The sequence below is a fragment of the Mastomys coucha genome, unplaced genomic scaffold (genome assembly GCF_008632895.1).
Source record: "Mastomys coucha isolate ucsf_1 unplaced genomic scaffold, UCSF_Mcou_1 pScaffold15, whole genome shotgun sequence".
In the NCBI taxonomy this organism is placed as follows: Eukaryota; Metazoa; Chordata; class Mammalia; order Rodentia; family Muridae; genus Mastomys; species Mastomys coucha.
Window position 1 is genome coordinate 151,198,507 of NW_022196897.1, and position 17,359 is coordinate 151,215,865.

Consider the following 17,359-nt stretch of genomic DNA (forward strand, 5'->3'; position numbering starts at 1 on the left):
AGATTGGCCAGGCCAGGCTTCCAAAGCCTGCATTGTAGCTAACAGGTGGTTTTCTCTCCTCTTCACACAGTCCTGTCATCCGACAGGGAGCTGGCAGTCCCTGCTCTGCTACTAGGATGTTAGACCATCCTAAGCATGGCCTGTGCTTGCCCGAGCTCTCCCTGTGGGATCCTGGCTTGCTCAGTCTGGAACCTACTTCAGCCCGTACGTGGATGGTGATGGCTGAGCAGTGGGCACACGTGTGTCCGGAAAGCAGTGATTCCTGTACCCTGTCCGTTACATGCAAGCTTTCCTACCACTATTGGGGCTGGCCTCTGAGCCTCAGATCTGCGTCAGTCCATTCTCAGGCTCTGCTAGCAAAATTTAAGCTCTTGAGTTGGGTTTCCTATCATCCAACCGAAGTGTGCTGGCAAGCCACCATCTGCCTAAGGAAACCCCAGAGAACCACCCTTGGCTTACAGCCACTTCCACCTCACCATCTCCACTGCCAGCAAATCTCCAGGCTTCTGAGTTTGCTTAGGCTTCGGCCTCCTTCCATCAGCTTTCGAGGCTCCTACACTTATGATAAAACCCAGCTCAGGGCTTTTCTCCACCCTGAAGCCAGCCAGCAATCCCATTTAATGGGTGCTTACTGGGCCCCCAAGGCTGATTTCGGAGAAGTTTTACACATCAGGTGTCTGTGATTCCTTGGAGGCCCCAGACAGCAGGAGCTGATCATACTTCTGTCTCCCCAGCAGAACCCAGGCTTCATGAGGAACAGGGATGGAAAGGGTGAACGCCAGCCTGAGCTCATTTCCTTAAAGCTCCGGAGCCCTGGGCTCCAGAAAGGCTAACCAGAATTTGCTCAGTTTGGAAAGGCTCCTTCCTTCCTTTCTTCCTTCCTCCTTCCTTCCTCCCTCCCTCCCTCCCTTCTTTCCCTTCTTCCATCCCTGTTTCCTTCCTTCCTTCTTTCCTTCCTTCCTTCCTTCCTTCTTTCCTTCCTTCCTTCCTTCACTTATTCACAGAACAGTGTGTAAGCCTCATTGGTACAAGGCACTGGGGATTTAATGGTGAGCAAACATGTTTTGATAAAAGGAGCATGTGTCAATTAAATAATCAAACAAACACATGTGTAATTGATGCATCTGAAGGACAGGCACAGGGACTCAGGGGTGAGTGCACAGGCGCGCGTGTGTGTGTGTGTGTGTGTGTGTGTGTGTGTGTGTGTGTGTGTCTGTCTGTCTGTCTGTCTGTGTCCCTGTCCCAGCCTGGCGTAGTCAGGGAGGGCTTCTCTGAGGAAGCAGCATTTGAGTTGAGACCCTGTCGTGAGTGTCAGGCACCTAGTATGAGAGGAAGAGGCAGGAAGGAGAGGTGACAGCTTAGGCGGCTTGGTGAGAGGGACAACAGAAGATGCCTGGGACCTGCGATGGCCTTTCAGAAAGCCATAAGGCAAGGCTAGCCCTGCAGCTCAGAAGGAGAGTGACTGTGGCAGGAGGCACAGCTACAGAAGACTCTCAGCTCTGCAGAGAGCAAGCTCAAACTCAGGCATGACCCCAGGTAAATAAGTTATCGAGGCCCAGAAAAGTGGCCAGGGGACACAGGGGACATAATCCAATCTGTGAACTTGTTGGCTGTCCCCACAGTACCCAGGCATGATCTGGGCTCCCCCACTGCATCGACAGTGGAAAGGCAGGGGCTGTGGAGACAGTATAGGGCAGGAGACAGATGGAAGGGGTCAGGGACTGGGACTACCCAGGGTCGGGTGTCCCCAGAGTCGGGGCCCCACTTTACCTTGCCCACGTACAGGGGTTCTGTCCCCGTGTACTCTTCCACCACGAAGAATTGGTTCCACACCCAACCGCGCTTCACTCGGCCTGCACCCAGCTGGTTGTCCTCCTGAGTCCCAGGTGACAAGGAGGACGGGGCAGGTGTGCTTGCGGCCCACAGGTGCCCCAGCAGCGGTAGCAGTAGCAGAAGCAGCAGCGCGGGCGACAGTGCAGCCCCCGCCCGGAGCGCCCCTTCCTGCCGTGGCCTCATGCTTGGCGGTGCGGGCCAAGCCCCAGAGCATGGACCAGAGGCACCGCAGCGGTGCTGCGTCACATGGTGACCTCAGCCTCGGGGATGCCCGGCTGGACTGGGAGGGGGCGCGGCCGCACCCGGGCATGGACACCCGGTCCTGGCCCGCGCCCCCCTCGCTGAAGCCCCGGGTCCAGTCACCAGGCAGCCCGGCAGCCGCTCCTGAGTAGGGCTTGTGCCATGGTCCCTGAGCCCAGATGATGTGGTCAGTGGAGGCAAAAAGATCTTGAAGTCCTTCTGGGATTAGGGGTCATCGAGATCCATCGGGAGCCTGTGAGACAAAAGAGAAAACATGGGATGAGGTTCTGTCTGAGGGCAGGCTGCGATTCTCACTAGCCTTGTAGTAACTAAATTAAGCACCTACTGTGTGCCCGTCCTTTGCAGGAACAGACACAATAGGGATGTTTGACAGCTCCCTCTCCCCAAGCTCCAGTACCTTCCTTCGCTGTCTAAGACCCCTGCTTCCCACAAGTCCTCCACTGCTGCTGCTCCAACCCTCAGACACCCAATACAGATCCAGTGGCTGCCTGCCTGGTTCCTGGTTGATGAGTTCTCTGTCACAGTGGGATGCTCTGGAGTCCCCACAGAGGCAGCTTCTAGAGGGACTCCTGGAGGCAGAAGCCCCAGGCTGCCTGTGTGCAGCTTGGGAATGCTCCTCAGCTCTGCCTAGCAGCAGGAGACCCAGGGGAAGCCTGCTGGTGGCTGCCACCTTTGTAAGCTGTGTGGGGAGAGATCCCTAAAGCCCCAGGGGGCCTTGCTTGGAGTAAGTACTCTGGATAGAGTCACATCTGAGCTTGGTGTCTCCACTCCCCCCAGTCAACCTTCCAGTCCACTCCCCCAACACAGGCTGGCCATAGATCCATCCATCTCCCTTCCCTCAGATTCTGCTCTCAGAAGGAAGGCTCTGAGGCACTCACGCCTACTGGAGCCATAATGAGAAATAATGGCCTGATGTGGGTGTCTGTGGGAGAGCCATGCTTCCACCAGGAATTTCAGGTACAGAGAGAAGAACAGAGGTAGGGTTCACTACCTCATGCTCAGTCTAGGTTCATTCAAGAGCTTCCCTGCATTGGCCTCAGCACCGAGCCAGGCTCAGTGTAGCCGCTGAGAAAGGTAGAACAAGACTATGGTTTAGTATCACAAGAGGCAAGACCATCTCAGGACACAAGGGGCAGTGTGGAGAGGACAGATTAAAGACTGAGGGGTGTAGATGTTTGGAAGGGAGAGAAATCAGGGCAGGTTCCTGGAGGAGGAGGTACCTCAGCAGCTGGGAAGGGGCGAGGATGTTCTGAGTGCAGGCTGGCTTAGGAGGGATACACGACAGTATGGGGGTGGGGCTCCTCCTCTGAAGTGGGGAAGGGTCATGGCATCATGTGCATAGCACCCCCCACCCCGGGGTTGGGGGGCTAAGCCGGGTGACAGATGTGACTCTCCAGGTTCTAAGTGCCCAGGTCTCTAGGATGCATGGAAGGGTGATAGCCAGAGACGAACAGCCACAGTGCACAGGAGCACAGGGGACAGGCTGTGATATGCTGTGCCCTCTGCCCCTCTAGGCCTTACCCAGATCCAACCAAGACTGGGACTGTGGCCCAGCTGGGAAGCAGCTCCCCCTAGAGTCCCCCCTAGCCACGTATGACTTCTCTTCCACCCAGGTGTCCCTGCTGCCTCTGCCGCACCATTGCCTTGGGGACCTGGCTCTGATTCCTTGCAAGATGGCCTGGCTGGTCATAATGAGGCTGGAGTTATGGGTGGGGAGGGGGGTGCCCTCCACAGCTTTCATTTCCTGGAGCTTATGAGCTCCCTGCATGTGCCTCGCCTGCCTCAGGAACTGTTCCCTTGGCTCTGGTAGACAGCTGCGGGGCTGCATGGCCCTGCAGCAACATAGAGGGGGGAGGGATGTGTGGTGCCAAGGGCTGGGGAGGCGGAGGCCACGGGAAGCTCCCCCAGTCCAGTGTTTGCAGCCATCGGATTGCCATCGGCTCTGCCTCCTTCTTCCTTTATTTCTTTGTTTATAACACCTCTTATGAGGGGGAGGGACAAGCAGGGATTCAATCACTTGTTCACTTATCCAACAGTGCTGTCCAATGCAATCTAGGAGACAGAAAAGAATCTCATTCATTCATTCATCCTCTCACTCATTCAGTGCACCTTTAACATCTGTGAGGCAGCGGGATGGGACCGGTTACTAGGAGAGAGGTGCAAAGTTCCTGGCGTTCTTTACAATCTCCATGTATTTACCAGCATTTCCCCACGCACCAGCACCTAAGCTGGACACTGCGAACACAGCAACAGCGTTCAGGCCATTTGGGAATTGACCTGCAGGTCTGTGGGGCAGGGAGCAGAGTGTAAAGGGGTGGGTCCATTTCAGATACTTCAAATATTAAGAGCGGGAATGGAAAAGAGACAAAAACATGGCAGAAAGGCTGAAGGAAGTAGGGGATTGTGGGAAGGGGTTGGGGGTCTCTTGGAGGAGAGATGAGGTGAAGCCAGACAGAGCAGCAGTACGCGCAAAGGTCCTGAGGCTGGAGCGAGTGCCTGTTCAGTTAAAGTCCAGGTAGCTCTGTGTCTGAGAAACTGCGGATGGGATGAGGGTGAACACTTGGTGAAAGGCAGCTACGCTCTGCACTCAGACCCCCACTTCAGAGACGGGGCAGGCTGAGTTCCAAAGCCCTCTCTGAAAGTTGCGTAGACTCCCTGGGCCAGAGTAAAGCTTGAACCCAGGACTTGGATTCTCCACAGTACAAGGGGAATGGAAGATGAGGCCCCCACTGGGCGCACCTGCCAGGATGAAGCCGATCTTTTGTGCACTCTTGCCCCAAGGACCCTGCCTTCCCCTCCCCTAACCTGGGCCTTTGTACCTCAGCCTCCAGGCCCTCCCTCTGGCAGCTGGCCATGTTCCCTGGCTACCTGCCAGCTCCATGAACCCTGGACAGGCCTGCCTGCCGGTGTAGCAGTAGCAGGGGCGGGGGTCCTCCCTCTGCTGGTTCAGCTTTGCCTGAGGGCACCCACCACAGGACCCTGCCCTGGCATTCTGTCTGGCCATCAGTGAAGCCCTGAGGCCCCATCCAGTTCTCCTTGGCTCTGTGTGAGCCTCTAGGCATGTTGGCAGCCTCCCCCTGGGTCACAAGGCTCACCTTCCTGCTTCAAGCTATTTAATCCCAAGTGGGATTAAGAAACTAAATCCAAGCCAGTCTCAAACGGATGCTGGCTTTGCCTGACCTGCTCTCCAGCCTGGCCTGTCACCCTGCATCTGTCCACAGAGTGCACGTGCACACACACCATTTCATACTTGGCAGCTGCCTACGTCACAAAGGTTATGGGGCTCTGCTAGACACTGATCTGGGCTCAGCGGAAATAGACATCTGGCCTTGTGACGAGGAGACACAGACGTGAGCAATGGACATGTCCGACACAGCTTGGCTTTGGTTTTGAGGGACTATTAGGGGTATTGGGATGTTGGACCTTTAAGAGTGGTTGGGTTATCCTGAAGAACTAATGCAGATCCCTAGAGACGGAGATCCCCAAAGTCTCTCTTTTTGTTTCTTCTTTTACCTTGGGCCATCTTGACACCTTCAACATATCCTTGGACTTCCCAAGCCTCTAGGATCATGGATGTAAACAAACTGCTGTAAGCTTTGATTTTTTTTTGTTTTTGTTTTGTTTTTTGTTTTTTGTTTTCGAGACAGGGTTTCTCTGTATAGCCCTGGCTGTCCTGGAACTCACTTTGTAGACCAGGCTGGCCTCGAACTCAGAAATCCACCTGCCTCTGCCTCCCAAGTGCTGAGATTAAAGGTGTGGGCCACCACCGCCCAGCGAATTTGTTTGCTTTGAGACAGGGTCTCTCTATGTAGCTCTGCCTAGTCAGGAACTCACTTTGTAGACCAGGCTGGCTTCAAACTAACAGATCTGCCTGTCTCTGCCTCTTGAGTGCTGGGATCAAAGGCATAGGCCACCATGGGTGGTTGCCTTTTTATTTATAAGTTATTCAGTCTCCAATATTCTGTTACAGTAACAGAAAATTGAGTTAGCTAGTGGTCAGGTGTTCTGGAGAAAACAAAGCATGGTAACAGGGCTGGGGGAGTATTTATGCATTCTCTATCATCTATCCATTTGCTTATCCATCATCTATCCACTTAGCAGTCATTTTAAATGATAATTTGTACAGAGTGGCTAGGGAAGGTCTTTGCCGTTAAGATACTATTTGAAAGAGGATCTGTTCGTACATAGAGGAGATGCCATAACACTAAAAAGAGCATTCTGGCTTGCGGTAGAGGCAAGAGCAAAGGCCCTGGGATCCAAGCATATTGAAAGTGAGAGAGCCTGGGGTGGCGACACAGGCAGCAGGTAGGGGTGTCAGAACTGTAGGGTCTCTCAAGTTTTTACTGTGAGGATGGGACCCTGGGTAGGTTTGAGCATAGGAGTATAGTGAGTACACACACAAACATACACACACACACACACACACACACACACACACACACACACGCACGCACACACACATGCAGAGTCATGACAGCCAGGAGTGTCTGAGCCAGTTCTGAGAAGTATGCCTTAACTGTGGGAAGTATTGACAGCTCCGAAGTGGGATGCAAGTGGCCTGACCATGGCACTGGGGGAGGGGGGGTCTCTTCTTGAGGCACTGAAGACAATATGGGAAGAGAGGATCACATTTGGATATGATGTGTCAGAGTGTCGGTTTAAAAGCTGGCAGCCTGTGGAAGGCAGTGCTGTGCGAGGGTCAGGTGCTCAGGGCTGAGTTCCAGCTGAGGGTAAGCTTCAGATCTGATAAGGAATTCAGGTGAGATGAATAGGGAAGCTGGGAGTAGACAGCAAAGCTAGAGAGGAGGGACCAGCAAAGGACACTGCAAAAGGTAGTAGTTTGCCTCTGGGATGCCATGGAGAAATCACTGTCTAAAGGGGAGTGTTGTCCATCTGCCCATCCATCCATCAATCATCTAATCATCTATCCATCTATCCATCCATCCATCCATCATCCATCCATCAACCACCTGTTATCCATCCATCCATCAACCATCCATCCATCATCTATCCATCCATCCATCATTTATCCATCTATGCATACATACATTTATCCATCCATCCACACATGCATGCCTACATGCATAATACACCTATCCATCCATCCATCATCTATCCATCCATCATCTATCCATCCATCCATCCATCATCCATCTATCCATCATCCACTTGTCCATCCATCCACCATTTATCCATCTATGCATACATACATTTATCCATCCATCCATCCATCCATCCATCCATCCATCCATCATCCATCTATCCATCATCCACTTGTCCATCCATCCATCATTTATCCATCTATGCATACATACATTTATCCATCCATCCACACATGCATGCCTACATGCATAATACACCTATCCATCCATCCATCCATCCATCCATCCATCCATCCATCCATCCAGTCAGCCATGCATCAATCCATCCTTTCATTCAGTCAGCCATGCATCAATCCATCCTTTCATCCAGTTAGCCATGCATCTATCTACCCTTTCATCCAGCATTAAGTCATTCATTTATTCATCTACCTATTCTATCTAATCATCCACTCATCCATCTATCCAATATTTCACTTATCTATCCACTTACCCATCCATCCAACTATCCACTCCATCCATTTATTTATTCCACTTAATCCATCCAATCTACCTATGCAGTCACCAACTCATCCATCCATCCATTTATCCATCCATCCATCCATCCATCCATCCATCCACCCATCAGTACATTAATCATCCATCTATCCATCCTTCCCCCAAACCCTCTGAACACCAGACAAGCCAGACAGGGGAGCTCAAGATTCCTGGAATGATTGTGACAATAAAGATACACTCATTCCCCCAAGAAGTCCCCATCTGGTGCCAGAGTACTTGCACATCATTTTTCTTGCAGTGGGGAAAGGTGCCACTTCCCATTTACCTCTTAATATGTGCTGAATGCTGGCTAGATGCACATGCCCAAGATGAGTAGCAGAGAGCATTTAAAAGAAGCAAAAGGCATGGCAAGTGGGCCACAGGAGCATAGGGTGAGCGGGCCACAGGAGCAGAGGGTCCAAGCATGGATGGTGGGAAGCAGAAAGTCACAGAGGGAGACTGAGTGGAGGAGCTGAAGGGACCAGAGCTAGGGCAATGGACATGGCAGCCTGTCTGGGGGTTGTGGTGACTCAAAAGGATGCTGAGGAGTCCCAAGCCACAGCTGGCTGGGAAGAGCTGGCTCGAGCTCCATCCTTTCTTGTCTCTGCTTCATTTCAGCATCCACTCTTACTGGGGCCTCGTGCGCTGAATCTCTCCTCTGTGAGCAGTGACTAGTGTAACCAGTAAGAGCTGTTTTCCTTTTCCCCACCAGTAATTGGTTTACAGAGTGCCCTATAACACAATTTTGGTCAATAAACTATAAAGGGCTATCTTCTGGGAAGCATCTTGGAAAATGTTTCTACTCCTAGTAAAAGGGGATGCCTTAGGAGATAGTTTTTGTTTTCTGCGTGTGTGCGTAGGAAATGACTGGAGCAACAGCAGCCATTTTGGGATGATAAAGAGAGCTATTCCAAGCTGGAAAGTTCTACTGAGAAAAAAATGGAGACATTTGTCTCTAATGATCTCATGGAACCACTGAATTAACTCGCCCTGGTCTTGGACTTTGTAGATTCTCATTCTATTCCCCAGAATCCCCTTAGACCGGTCTAGCTGAGTCTACATCTTGGGCTTGCCGTCAGCTATGAGGACAAGGTTTTAAGCAGCAAAGACCATCCCTATTTCCAGAGTAAAGCACATACTGGGGCCTGGGAGGGACTCAGGAGAGGCTTGCTCCAGACAGAGCTCAGACTGCCTGGGAGAAGGTGACCTCTCATCACAGAGGAGCCCTGCCTCAGCTGTCCTCAGCTCTGCCTGTGCTCTGGGCATAGTCACTGCTGCCCACACTATTTCTGTCCTTCTGCACTCTGCAGCAATGGACAGCACGTCCTGTCTGGATTCCTCAGTACCCTGGCACCACCACTGCCAAGACAAGGGTGCCAGCTCTCCTTTGTCATCTGGCTGTCTCCCTGGGGACAGGCAAGGGCTTTTCCTGCCTGTTTGACATTTGTCTCCCAGCCGATTATTCTGCCAGGAGCCAGGAGAGGGCTGGGCACAGTGACTTCCATTCAAGACAAAGCAGAGAGACTTCATAATGCACCCAGAGACTAGTCATACCGACCCTGCTACTCCAGACTCCAGGCCACCTCCTAGTCCCAGACAAAGGGGTGGAATCGAACTCTTAGCACCACTGAGACTACATGGCCAGGCTGAGGCCTGACTCCTAGCTGTTGCTGGACTGTGAGGTACCTGGGTAACACACGGTTTCTCTGCACCTCCTTTTTCTTATCTGGAACTGTGGTTGGCTGTGCTGGCCTTAGGAGGACAAGGTCAGATGCGGAGGTTGATGCTGGAGAGAGAACTGGTGTTGAACAGTAATGTTGGAAGACCAGCAAATCTCTGTTTCTGGTCACTTGCTGGCTTCTCTTACACACCAAGTATCCTGGCTGGGAAAGGCTGGGAGAGGCTGCTCACACACTCACTCATTAATTTGCTCATACATTCTGTGAACAATTGCTAGCCAGGCCCACATGTGAGCGATGCTGGGGTCCTGTGCAAAAGAGAGTGGAGATCCAGTTTGATTGGCACTGAGGAAGACAGCTGCTAGGGTCATTGGAAGGGGCTGGTGCCAGGGGCAGGGAGATGCAGGGTAGGGATATCCATCCATTCATCCATCCATCCATCCATCCATCCATCCATCCATCCATCCATCCATCCATCAGTTCCCTTGCTCCTTCCACTTGATACTGCAGGCTTGCATGTGTCCTCTCTCTATGCCCTCCTGGGCTCCCAGGGCTGCCAATGGGCACTTTGCCTGGCAGGCTGGCACCTACCTGCCCTATCTAAGTCCCAAAGGCACAATGCCTGCTGGATCCTGGACCCGGAGCACACTGTGTCCAGCTGCAGCCTGCTCCCTGGGGGATGCTATTTCTACCAGCTTAGTTCTAGCCCTTGGGGAGAATGGGTCCCAGTGTCCTCAGGAAGGGACAGTGAGGTAAGGAGGGTTCTGGGCCAGCCACCCTATGACTATTACCCTCTCAAGATCCCAAGGAGAAGGCACGGTGGGACTGTAAGCAAGAAGCCAGCTGGCCCAGCCCTCAGCAAGCTTGCCACACATGGAGCATAAGCTTGGACAGTGAAGAATGCATGCGTTGCCAGAGTAAGGTCAAACACACAGCATTGGTGTTGGTGTGGGTCCAGGGTCTTCCAGGACTTCTCGGCTTGGAAACCAGATGTACCCAGTGAGGAAAGATCGGAGACAAGGAAGGAGGATCAGAGAGGCACCCTTCCCCAGCTGACTCAATCCACCCTGTGCAAAGGCTGCCCAGGGTCTCTGCTGTCTCATCTATGCTGAGCATGCCACGGGGTATCATCAACAAGTTCAAAACCTCCCTGGCCTCTTTCTGCAGGTCCAGGCTGTGTCCGTCGGAGCCCATGTAGGTCACAGGCTTTGACTGCTCGCTTCCAGCCTTTGGAGGGTAGGGGAAGCACTGCTTTTTCAAGTAAGGAAACTGAGGCACAGAAAGGTGGTGTGACTTGCCCAGGCCACACTCTGGCTTGCTTTGGAGCCTAGATTTGCACTCCGATCTATCAGATCCAAAGAGCACGTGGCAACCCCTCGGGACCTGAACCTATACTATCTCTCTCTGCCTGATGCCCTGGACCCAGCTCCAGGGGCAGGTATGCTTGCTATGATCTAGATCTGAAATTCCTGCTAGGTGCTCACATGTAGAAGGCTCCAACACCAGGGACGAGGTAGCCAGAGGTGGGGCCTTGAGGGTGGTGGCGATTGGATCCTGAGGGCTCTGACCTCATTCGTGAGCCACCATTGCTAGGCTCTATCTCAATGGGCAGTGGGGAAAGTGAGTCACAGGGCAGGCCTTTGAAGGACATACTTTCCCCAGGCTCCTCCCTCCATCTCTCTCAATCTGCTTCCGGGCTACTGCATAACGAACAACTTTGGTTCACTACTGGTTCCCAGCTAAGATGAACGAAACCAGCCTACCAGGGAGGAAAGTCTCTGAGACTCCCAGCACAAATGAACCTTGGCTCCTGAAAGCCAACTTGCTGAAGTGTTCTGTCCCAGCAGTAGGGTGTCAGCAACCAACCTGACATTTCTGTGTAGGATGTTCATGCCTCGGGGCCCTTGTTCCTGCTGTGAGGGGCAGGCATGCCCTTGTATCTTGCCCAGTGACTCTCTCTCTCCCTGATCCAGTCCCCCTGCCTTATACTGCCATAGGGAGTTCACAGTCTTCTGAGTGTGCTCTTTAGACGGGGAGACCTGAGCCTTCAGAGAGGCCAGGAGCTGGCTTTCCCTGAGTTTTAGTGTCAGCCTCCTGGCTGTGGGTACCACGGCTGCTGCCCTCTACCCCTCATTCCCACTTTACTGCAGGGCTCCGGACCTATGAAAGCTTAAGAAAGGAGTGTGGCTGCCTGGCTACCTGGTCTAGGGAGAGGTGGAGGTGTTGGGGCCTCCTCCTCCTCTTTCCCCAGGCCACAGGGCTGCAGTTTCCTTCCCCTCTGCCTCTACCATTTATGGATTCATGAAATATTAACTGAGTAGCTACTACATGCCAGCCCCATACTGGAGACTGAGGAGCCCACAGAGCTCAGTTCACGTCTTATGGCTGCCCATAACCCTGTGTGTATACATGCATGGGCTCATCCATGCGCTGACTCCACAGAAATAGATGTACAATTCCCAATTGGGTCAATAAACCTCAGTTCAGATAAATCACAGGCACTCCCACATATGTATGAGGGACACCACTGGTTCAAGAACTGGCGAGAATGGCCCCCTGGAAAGCACTTGGAGGCGAATCTCTCCAGGCCCATGAGGGACAGCCTAGGAAACATTTCAGGCCAAGGTGGGAGCTGAAAGGTCCTAGTCAGGTGGTGATAAAAATGAACTATACTAGTTTCATGAGGTGATGCATACTTATAGTCCTAGTGTGTGGAAGCTGGAGGCAGGGGGATTGGGAGTTCGGGGTCATTCTCAGCTACTTAGTGAGTTTGGGCTAACCTGGGCTACAAGGAGACCCTATCTTAAAAAACAAAACAAAACAAAACAACAACAGCAAAAACCTACCACCAACAACAAAATTAGCTACAGCATAGAGGGGATACAGGATTTGGGATTTGGACTTGAGGGCTAGAAAGTAGGGAGGGGTTTTTAGGAGTGGAACACTAGCTTGTGTTTAAAGAGGTGGCCCTGCCTGTGGCTTAAGGAACAACCTCAGAAGGCGGAGGTGGTGTCTCAGGGAGACAGCGGTGGTGGCTCAGACCTGGGAGGCCGCTGTAGGATGAGAGAAACTGACAGCTCTGAAATATTTAGGAAGCAGAATGGAGCAGACTCCATGATGGATTGACCCGAGGGGAGGCGGGAGGAGGCAGCCGGAGGATGGCTTCCCGGTTTTATTTTTCTGTTTTCGCTGACGTGTATTGATCACCTACTAAGAGCCAGGCACGTCCCGCACTTCACAAGCGCCACCTTCCCCGTTCCTCATGTAACCTCATAAACTAAGTCATCACTGGCTCCCTCATTACCCTCTCACTCCGGGAAGGAGGCTGTGGGAGCCAGACCCGAGGCCAGCCTCGGCAGGCCATGGCAGCGGAGAAGACAGGCGAGCGGCACCATGAGTCAGTGCAGACAATGCTGGGCCACCCTCACAGAGCCTCTTCGTGCCAGGCACGGAGTCGTCCAATTAGCTAATAATAAGAGGTGACAGCTAAACGCGGGACACACACCAACCCTCTCATTGCGTTCTCCGAGTGGCTGTCTTTCGGATTTCTATTCCAGAAAAGAGGACCAGTGGCCCAGACAGGCTGAGGACTTGCCCAAGGTCACACAGCCAGTTAATGATAGAGCTGGAATTCCCATAGGCTGTGCTAAGGAAAGGTGAATAAAGATGGGCAAGGGAGGAGGGTGCCGCAGTGGCTGCTGGGAAGGGCACGCTTGAGTTTAGACCAAGCCAGTGTGGATACTCAAGACCCGACTTCCCATGCCAGCCAGGAGTTCTGTGGGCATGTATGTGGACACGGCATGCGCCCACAAGCACTTCCTGGTCGCCGGCCATGGCCAGCTTGTTCACCCTCTGTCCCAGGTGTCCGGGTTGTACCTGCCTCATGCCCCGCCCCCGCCCTGCCCGCTTGCAGTGCCGCAGGCACAGCCTCGCTGTACATCATGTTGACAGTAGAAATTACATCCCGGCTGCTGTTTTACACCGCGCCCTGTCAGAACTCACCGCAGCCCAGTGATCAGGACAAATTGAATACCATCCTGGCCGTGTCAATATTTATTCCATTTTACAAACGTGGCCGGATGGGGGGCAGGGACCCGCTGAGGTGCCAGCCAAGCAAAGCCCCAGGAGGCTGCCCCCTCCCTCCTCACAGTGGATCACCACCTCCCTTCCCCTCCTCTCCTCTAGGACTTTTCATAATCGGTTAAAATTGAATTTCAGTCCTGATGCTGAAAACAGCAGAAATCATTAACGCATGCTGTAACTAATAATTACAAAATGGAAAAATGGATCTACCCTTCGATCAAAACTCTGAAAGTCGCCCCCTCTCCAGAAACCCTGCCCTCTGTCCTCTGAGACCGAGCAACAAGTCCCTCCTGCCATACCTTTGAGAGGAGCCCCTTGACTTGTTTGCCTGGGGCCTTTCACTGAACATTCCTGCACAGTTTGGCTAGTTTGTTGTTTTGCTTGCTTCTGAACCCCTCCTGGATACATTTTTTTGGGGTCTTTCCTTTAATGCTGTATCTATAAGAGTTCTCATTTGCACTGTTATCTGGATCTTTTTTACAGCTGTATAGTGCTCCACTGCATAATTGCCATGGCTCCTCTACCTGCTCCTCCCTCCTTTTCTTCCTGCTTCTCTGTCTGGCTTTCCTATTCTTTCCCTTTTATTTTCTTCCCCCATCTAACTGCCTGGGCTGCCTGTCCCCTGGTGTTCTGTCTGCTACTTCTGGGAACTCAGCACGCTCTCATTGAGCACACACTTGGTCTCAGCTCCTCCATGCGACCAGGGTGCTGATGCCTCCTCCTGGCGACCAGGGTGCTGATGCAGCCTCCTCCTGAGTGCTCTCTACTTTCCCCCACTGCTGGAGTAGCTGCAGTAGATAGAGCCGGCTGGCCCAGGACACAGAGAGGTCCCTGTCCCCACAGCCTGTCTCTTCCTTGGCAAGATGCTTCACGTCCCAGACTGCAAGAGAACTGAGGGAGCCCAAGGGACTCTGCAGCCAAACTCAGAAGGGAGCTGGGTATGGGGACAGAAGCCTAGAGCTTGTCTCAGCTCCGCCATTCAAGGTCTTAACCATCACCCACCGTGGACCTTGTGTGTGTGTGTGTGTGTCGGGGGGTGGTCCCACCAAGCCACACCAGAGGAGAGCCGCAGATGGAGGAGATCCTCTAGGAGGCATGGAGGGAGCACTTGGATACCCCAGGGGCTCATGTCACAGATCCCTGCCAGCCTCCTCGGTTTCTGAAGCTGCATGATGAGGCTCGTATTCGGGGTAGTTAATTTTTACTGCAACCCAAGCAGATGACATTAAGGCGCCTGTGCCTTCGCAGTGTAAGAGAAAGCTCCCTGGGAAGGAAGGCAAGGTAGACAGGGCTGGAGCCTGGCTCTGATACCACCATGCTGGGTGACCTTGGGCTAGTCTCTCCCTTTCCTGGGCTTCTTTACAATAGAAGTCTGTAACTGGTACCCAGCGCTCATCACAGACCACGGCAGCCCCAAATGGGAGCTCATTCAGAATCTAGCCCTCCACCCAGCCCCGTGGAACATCTGATATAATGACTGTAACGATCACAACATTAGAAGGCACAGAATATTTCCAGAACTTTCCACAGGCTAGAGACAAGGACATTGGATGAAATGACAGTAAAAACCTGTACTTTTTGCCTGCTGGACCGAGCACTCCGCTGGGCTCCCAGTGCTGTCCAAGCTACAGCTTGGTCACCTCTAGAAACTAGGGCACAGAGAAGTGGAGTCACTTGACTTGGGTGACAGCTAGCCAGGAAGCAGGGAAGCCAGGACCTGAAGGAGGAAGTCTGGCCGCACAGCCTGACTGTTCTGGAAAGGCTCTGTAGCAACTCTTGGCGCAGGGCTGGCAGCCCTGGGCAGGGAATCAGGCATGGAGCCCCCGCTGCATGTCTGACTTTGAAGGGTACATGGTCCAGCTCACTCCCATAACCAGGGCAAGAGCTTATTGTTTTATTTATATATTTATTTCTCTCTCTCTCTGCATGTTTATGTGTATACATGTATGAGTATATACATGGGGTACATGTGCATGTCTGTGTGTCTGTGTTTATGTACACAGTACATGTAGAGGTCAAAGGTTGGGGTCCGAGGTCATCCTTAAGTGCCCTTGCTCCTGTATTCTGTCTTCCCTTTTATGTGTACAGCTGTTTTGCTTGCACGCATGTCTGTGCACCACCTGATACCTGTGGAGGATACGAGGGAGCATTGGCTCCCATACAACTGGAGTTACAGATGGCTGTGAGCCGCCCTGTGGATGCTGGGAACTCAACTCTGGTTCTCTGCAAGAGCAACCAGTGCTCTTAACAGCGGCTGAGCCATTGCTCTAGCCCCTCTACTTCATTCTTTTGAGACAGGGTCTCTCAGTAAAACTGGAGATTGCAGATTGACTGGACTGCCTGACCGTTAAGCTCCAGAGATTGTCCGGTCTCCGCTTTCTCAGTTCTGGAATGACAGACATACACCACTGTGCCCAGCCTTTCGTGGGTGCTGGGGACACAGATTCAGGTCCTCAGAGTTCTATGAAAAGCGCTTTACTAAGCTATCTCATAGGCCTTACTTTGTTTAGTTTCTTGAGATGGGATCTCAGTAGTCCAGACTGGTCTCGAACTCACAATACAGAAAAAAAATGACTTTGAACCTCTGATCCTCATGCCTCTGCCTCCCGAGTGCTGGACTCATGGCAAGAGTCACCTCGTTTAATTTAGTGTTACGGCCTTGGGAACTGGCATAGCGTTTGGCAGGCTTCAGTCTCTAGTTACTAAGGCATGGGATGATGGGCTGTGTCTAGTAGCCTAGTGTGGGGACAGCTCCTGGGAGTTCCCCAGTCCTTTCCTCTGTCCCAGCTTGGACTAGGTCTCACCCTTCCCCATACGGCAGAGAGGGAGGAGAGAGCTGACAGTCGAAAACTCAAGCTTCCGTGGCTACCATCGTATCTCTTTCTTCTTTGGGACGGAGTCTCCTCATCTGTAAACCGCGTCTCAGTCCTAATCCGCCCCCTCCCCCAAACACCGAGCATGCGCACACATGCACCAGTGAGGGAAGGTGATGGCCCCGCTGCCTGGACGGGGCCCTGAGGTTGAGTTCTGTGTGCTAGTTGATAACAGCAGGTTCCGTGGAGGCCCCTGGGAGGATCTTATGCCAAGCCAGGCCTGACTTTTGAACCCGCCAGACACTGTATTGCCCACCCCACCAAAGGCCTGGGGTCGGATGCTCACTCTGGCTAGGGCACTTCCCCATTAAGGCCTCTGCGCCAACTGTCTGCAGCTGCGAGATACAGGCGTCTTGGGTGGCGCATTCCACTGAATCAAATCTACCACAAACTCGGGACCTGACCTCAGCTCTAGAGATGACAGCAGGCAGGATACAGCCTGAGCCGGGGCTTAACCAGCCAGGCCCTGCCAGCCGCAGAGGAGGGAGCCCCAGGCCTGCCGCCTGCTGTGCTCACAGCGGGATCAGCGCCCCAGATCTCTCTCAAAGCCAGGCCGCCACCACTGGCCTCGCGGCTCATCTCCCGCAGTTCCCTGAGGTCCGGGCGATTATGCCACTGAACATTCCGCTTTCATCTTGTCAACCTCGCAGTAAATTACAGGCCCGGGGAGGCGTGGGTCTCCTCCTTAAACAAGATTCAATTCCACTTAGCTGCCCCCCTTCCCGCCCCCCCCCCGCGTGGCTCCCCCCCTCCCCCAGCCTGCTCAGGATTTATGGCCTTTCCTTGCAGGCAGCTGGTAACCATGGCAGGCTCCTTGGGGAGGCTGCAGGCTGGAGCCTTGGCGGCCCCAGACTTCAGCTTGCCTGCCCGGCCACCGCCTACTCAGCGGGGAGAGGAAAGGCCACGAGTGTGAGCTTCTAGAAACTTGAAGTCGTGATAACAGTTAACACTAGCCACAGTGAGTACTTCTGTCTCACACACCCGCCCTTCCCTG

At 53.1% G+C, this 17,359-nt stretch overlaps 1 protein-coding gene across 1 annotated transcript in view; it reads right to left on the minus strand.

The window, feature by feature from the left end:
* Cdh22 (cadherin 22) overlaps positions 1–17,359 on the minus strand; it is a 125,255-nt gene that overhangs the window by 68,794 nt on the left and 39,102 nt on the right. The window contains exon 2 of the mRNA XM_031372744.1: positions 1,771–2,326. Coding sequence (XP_031228604.1) covers positions 1,771–2,016 — 246 coding nt within the window. The 5' untranslated portion in view covers positions 2,017–2,326. The remainder of the gene's footprint in view (positions 1–1,770; positions 2,327–17,359) is intronic.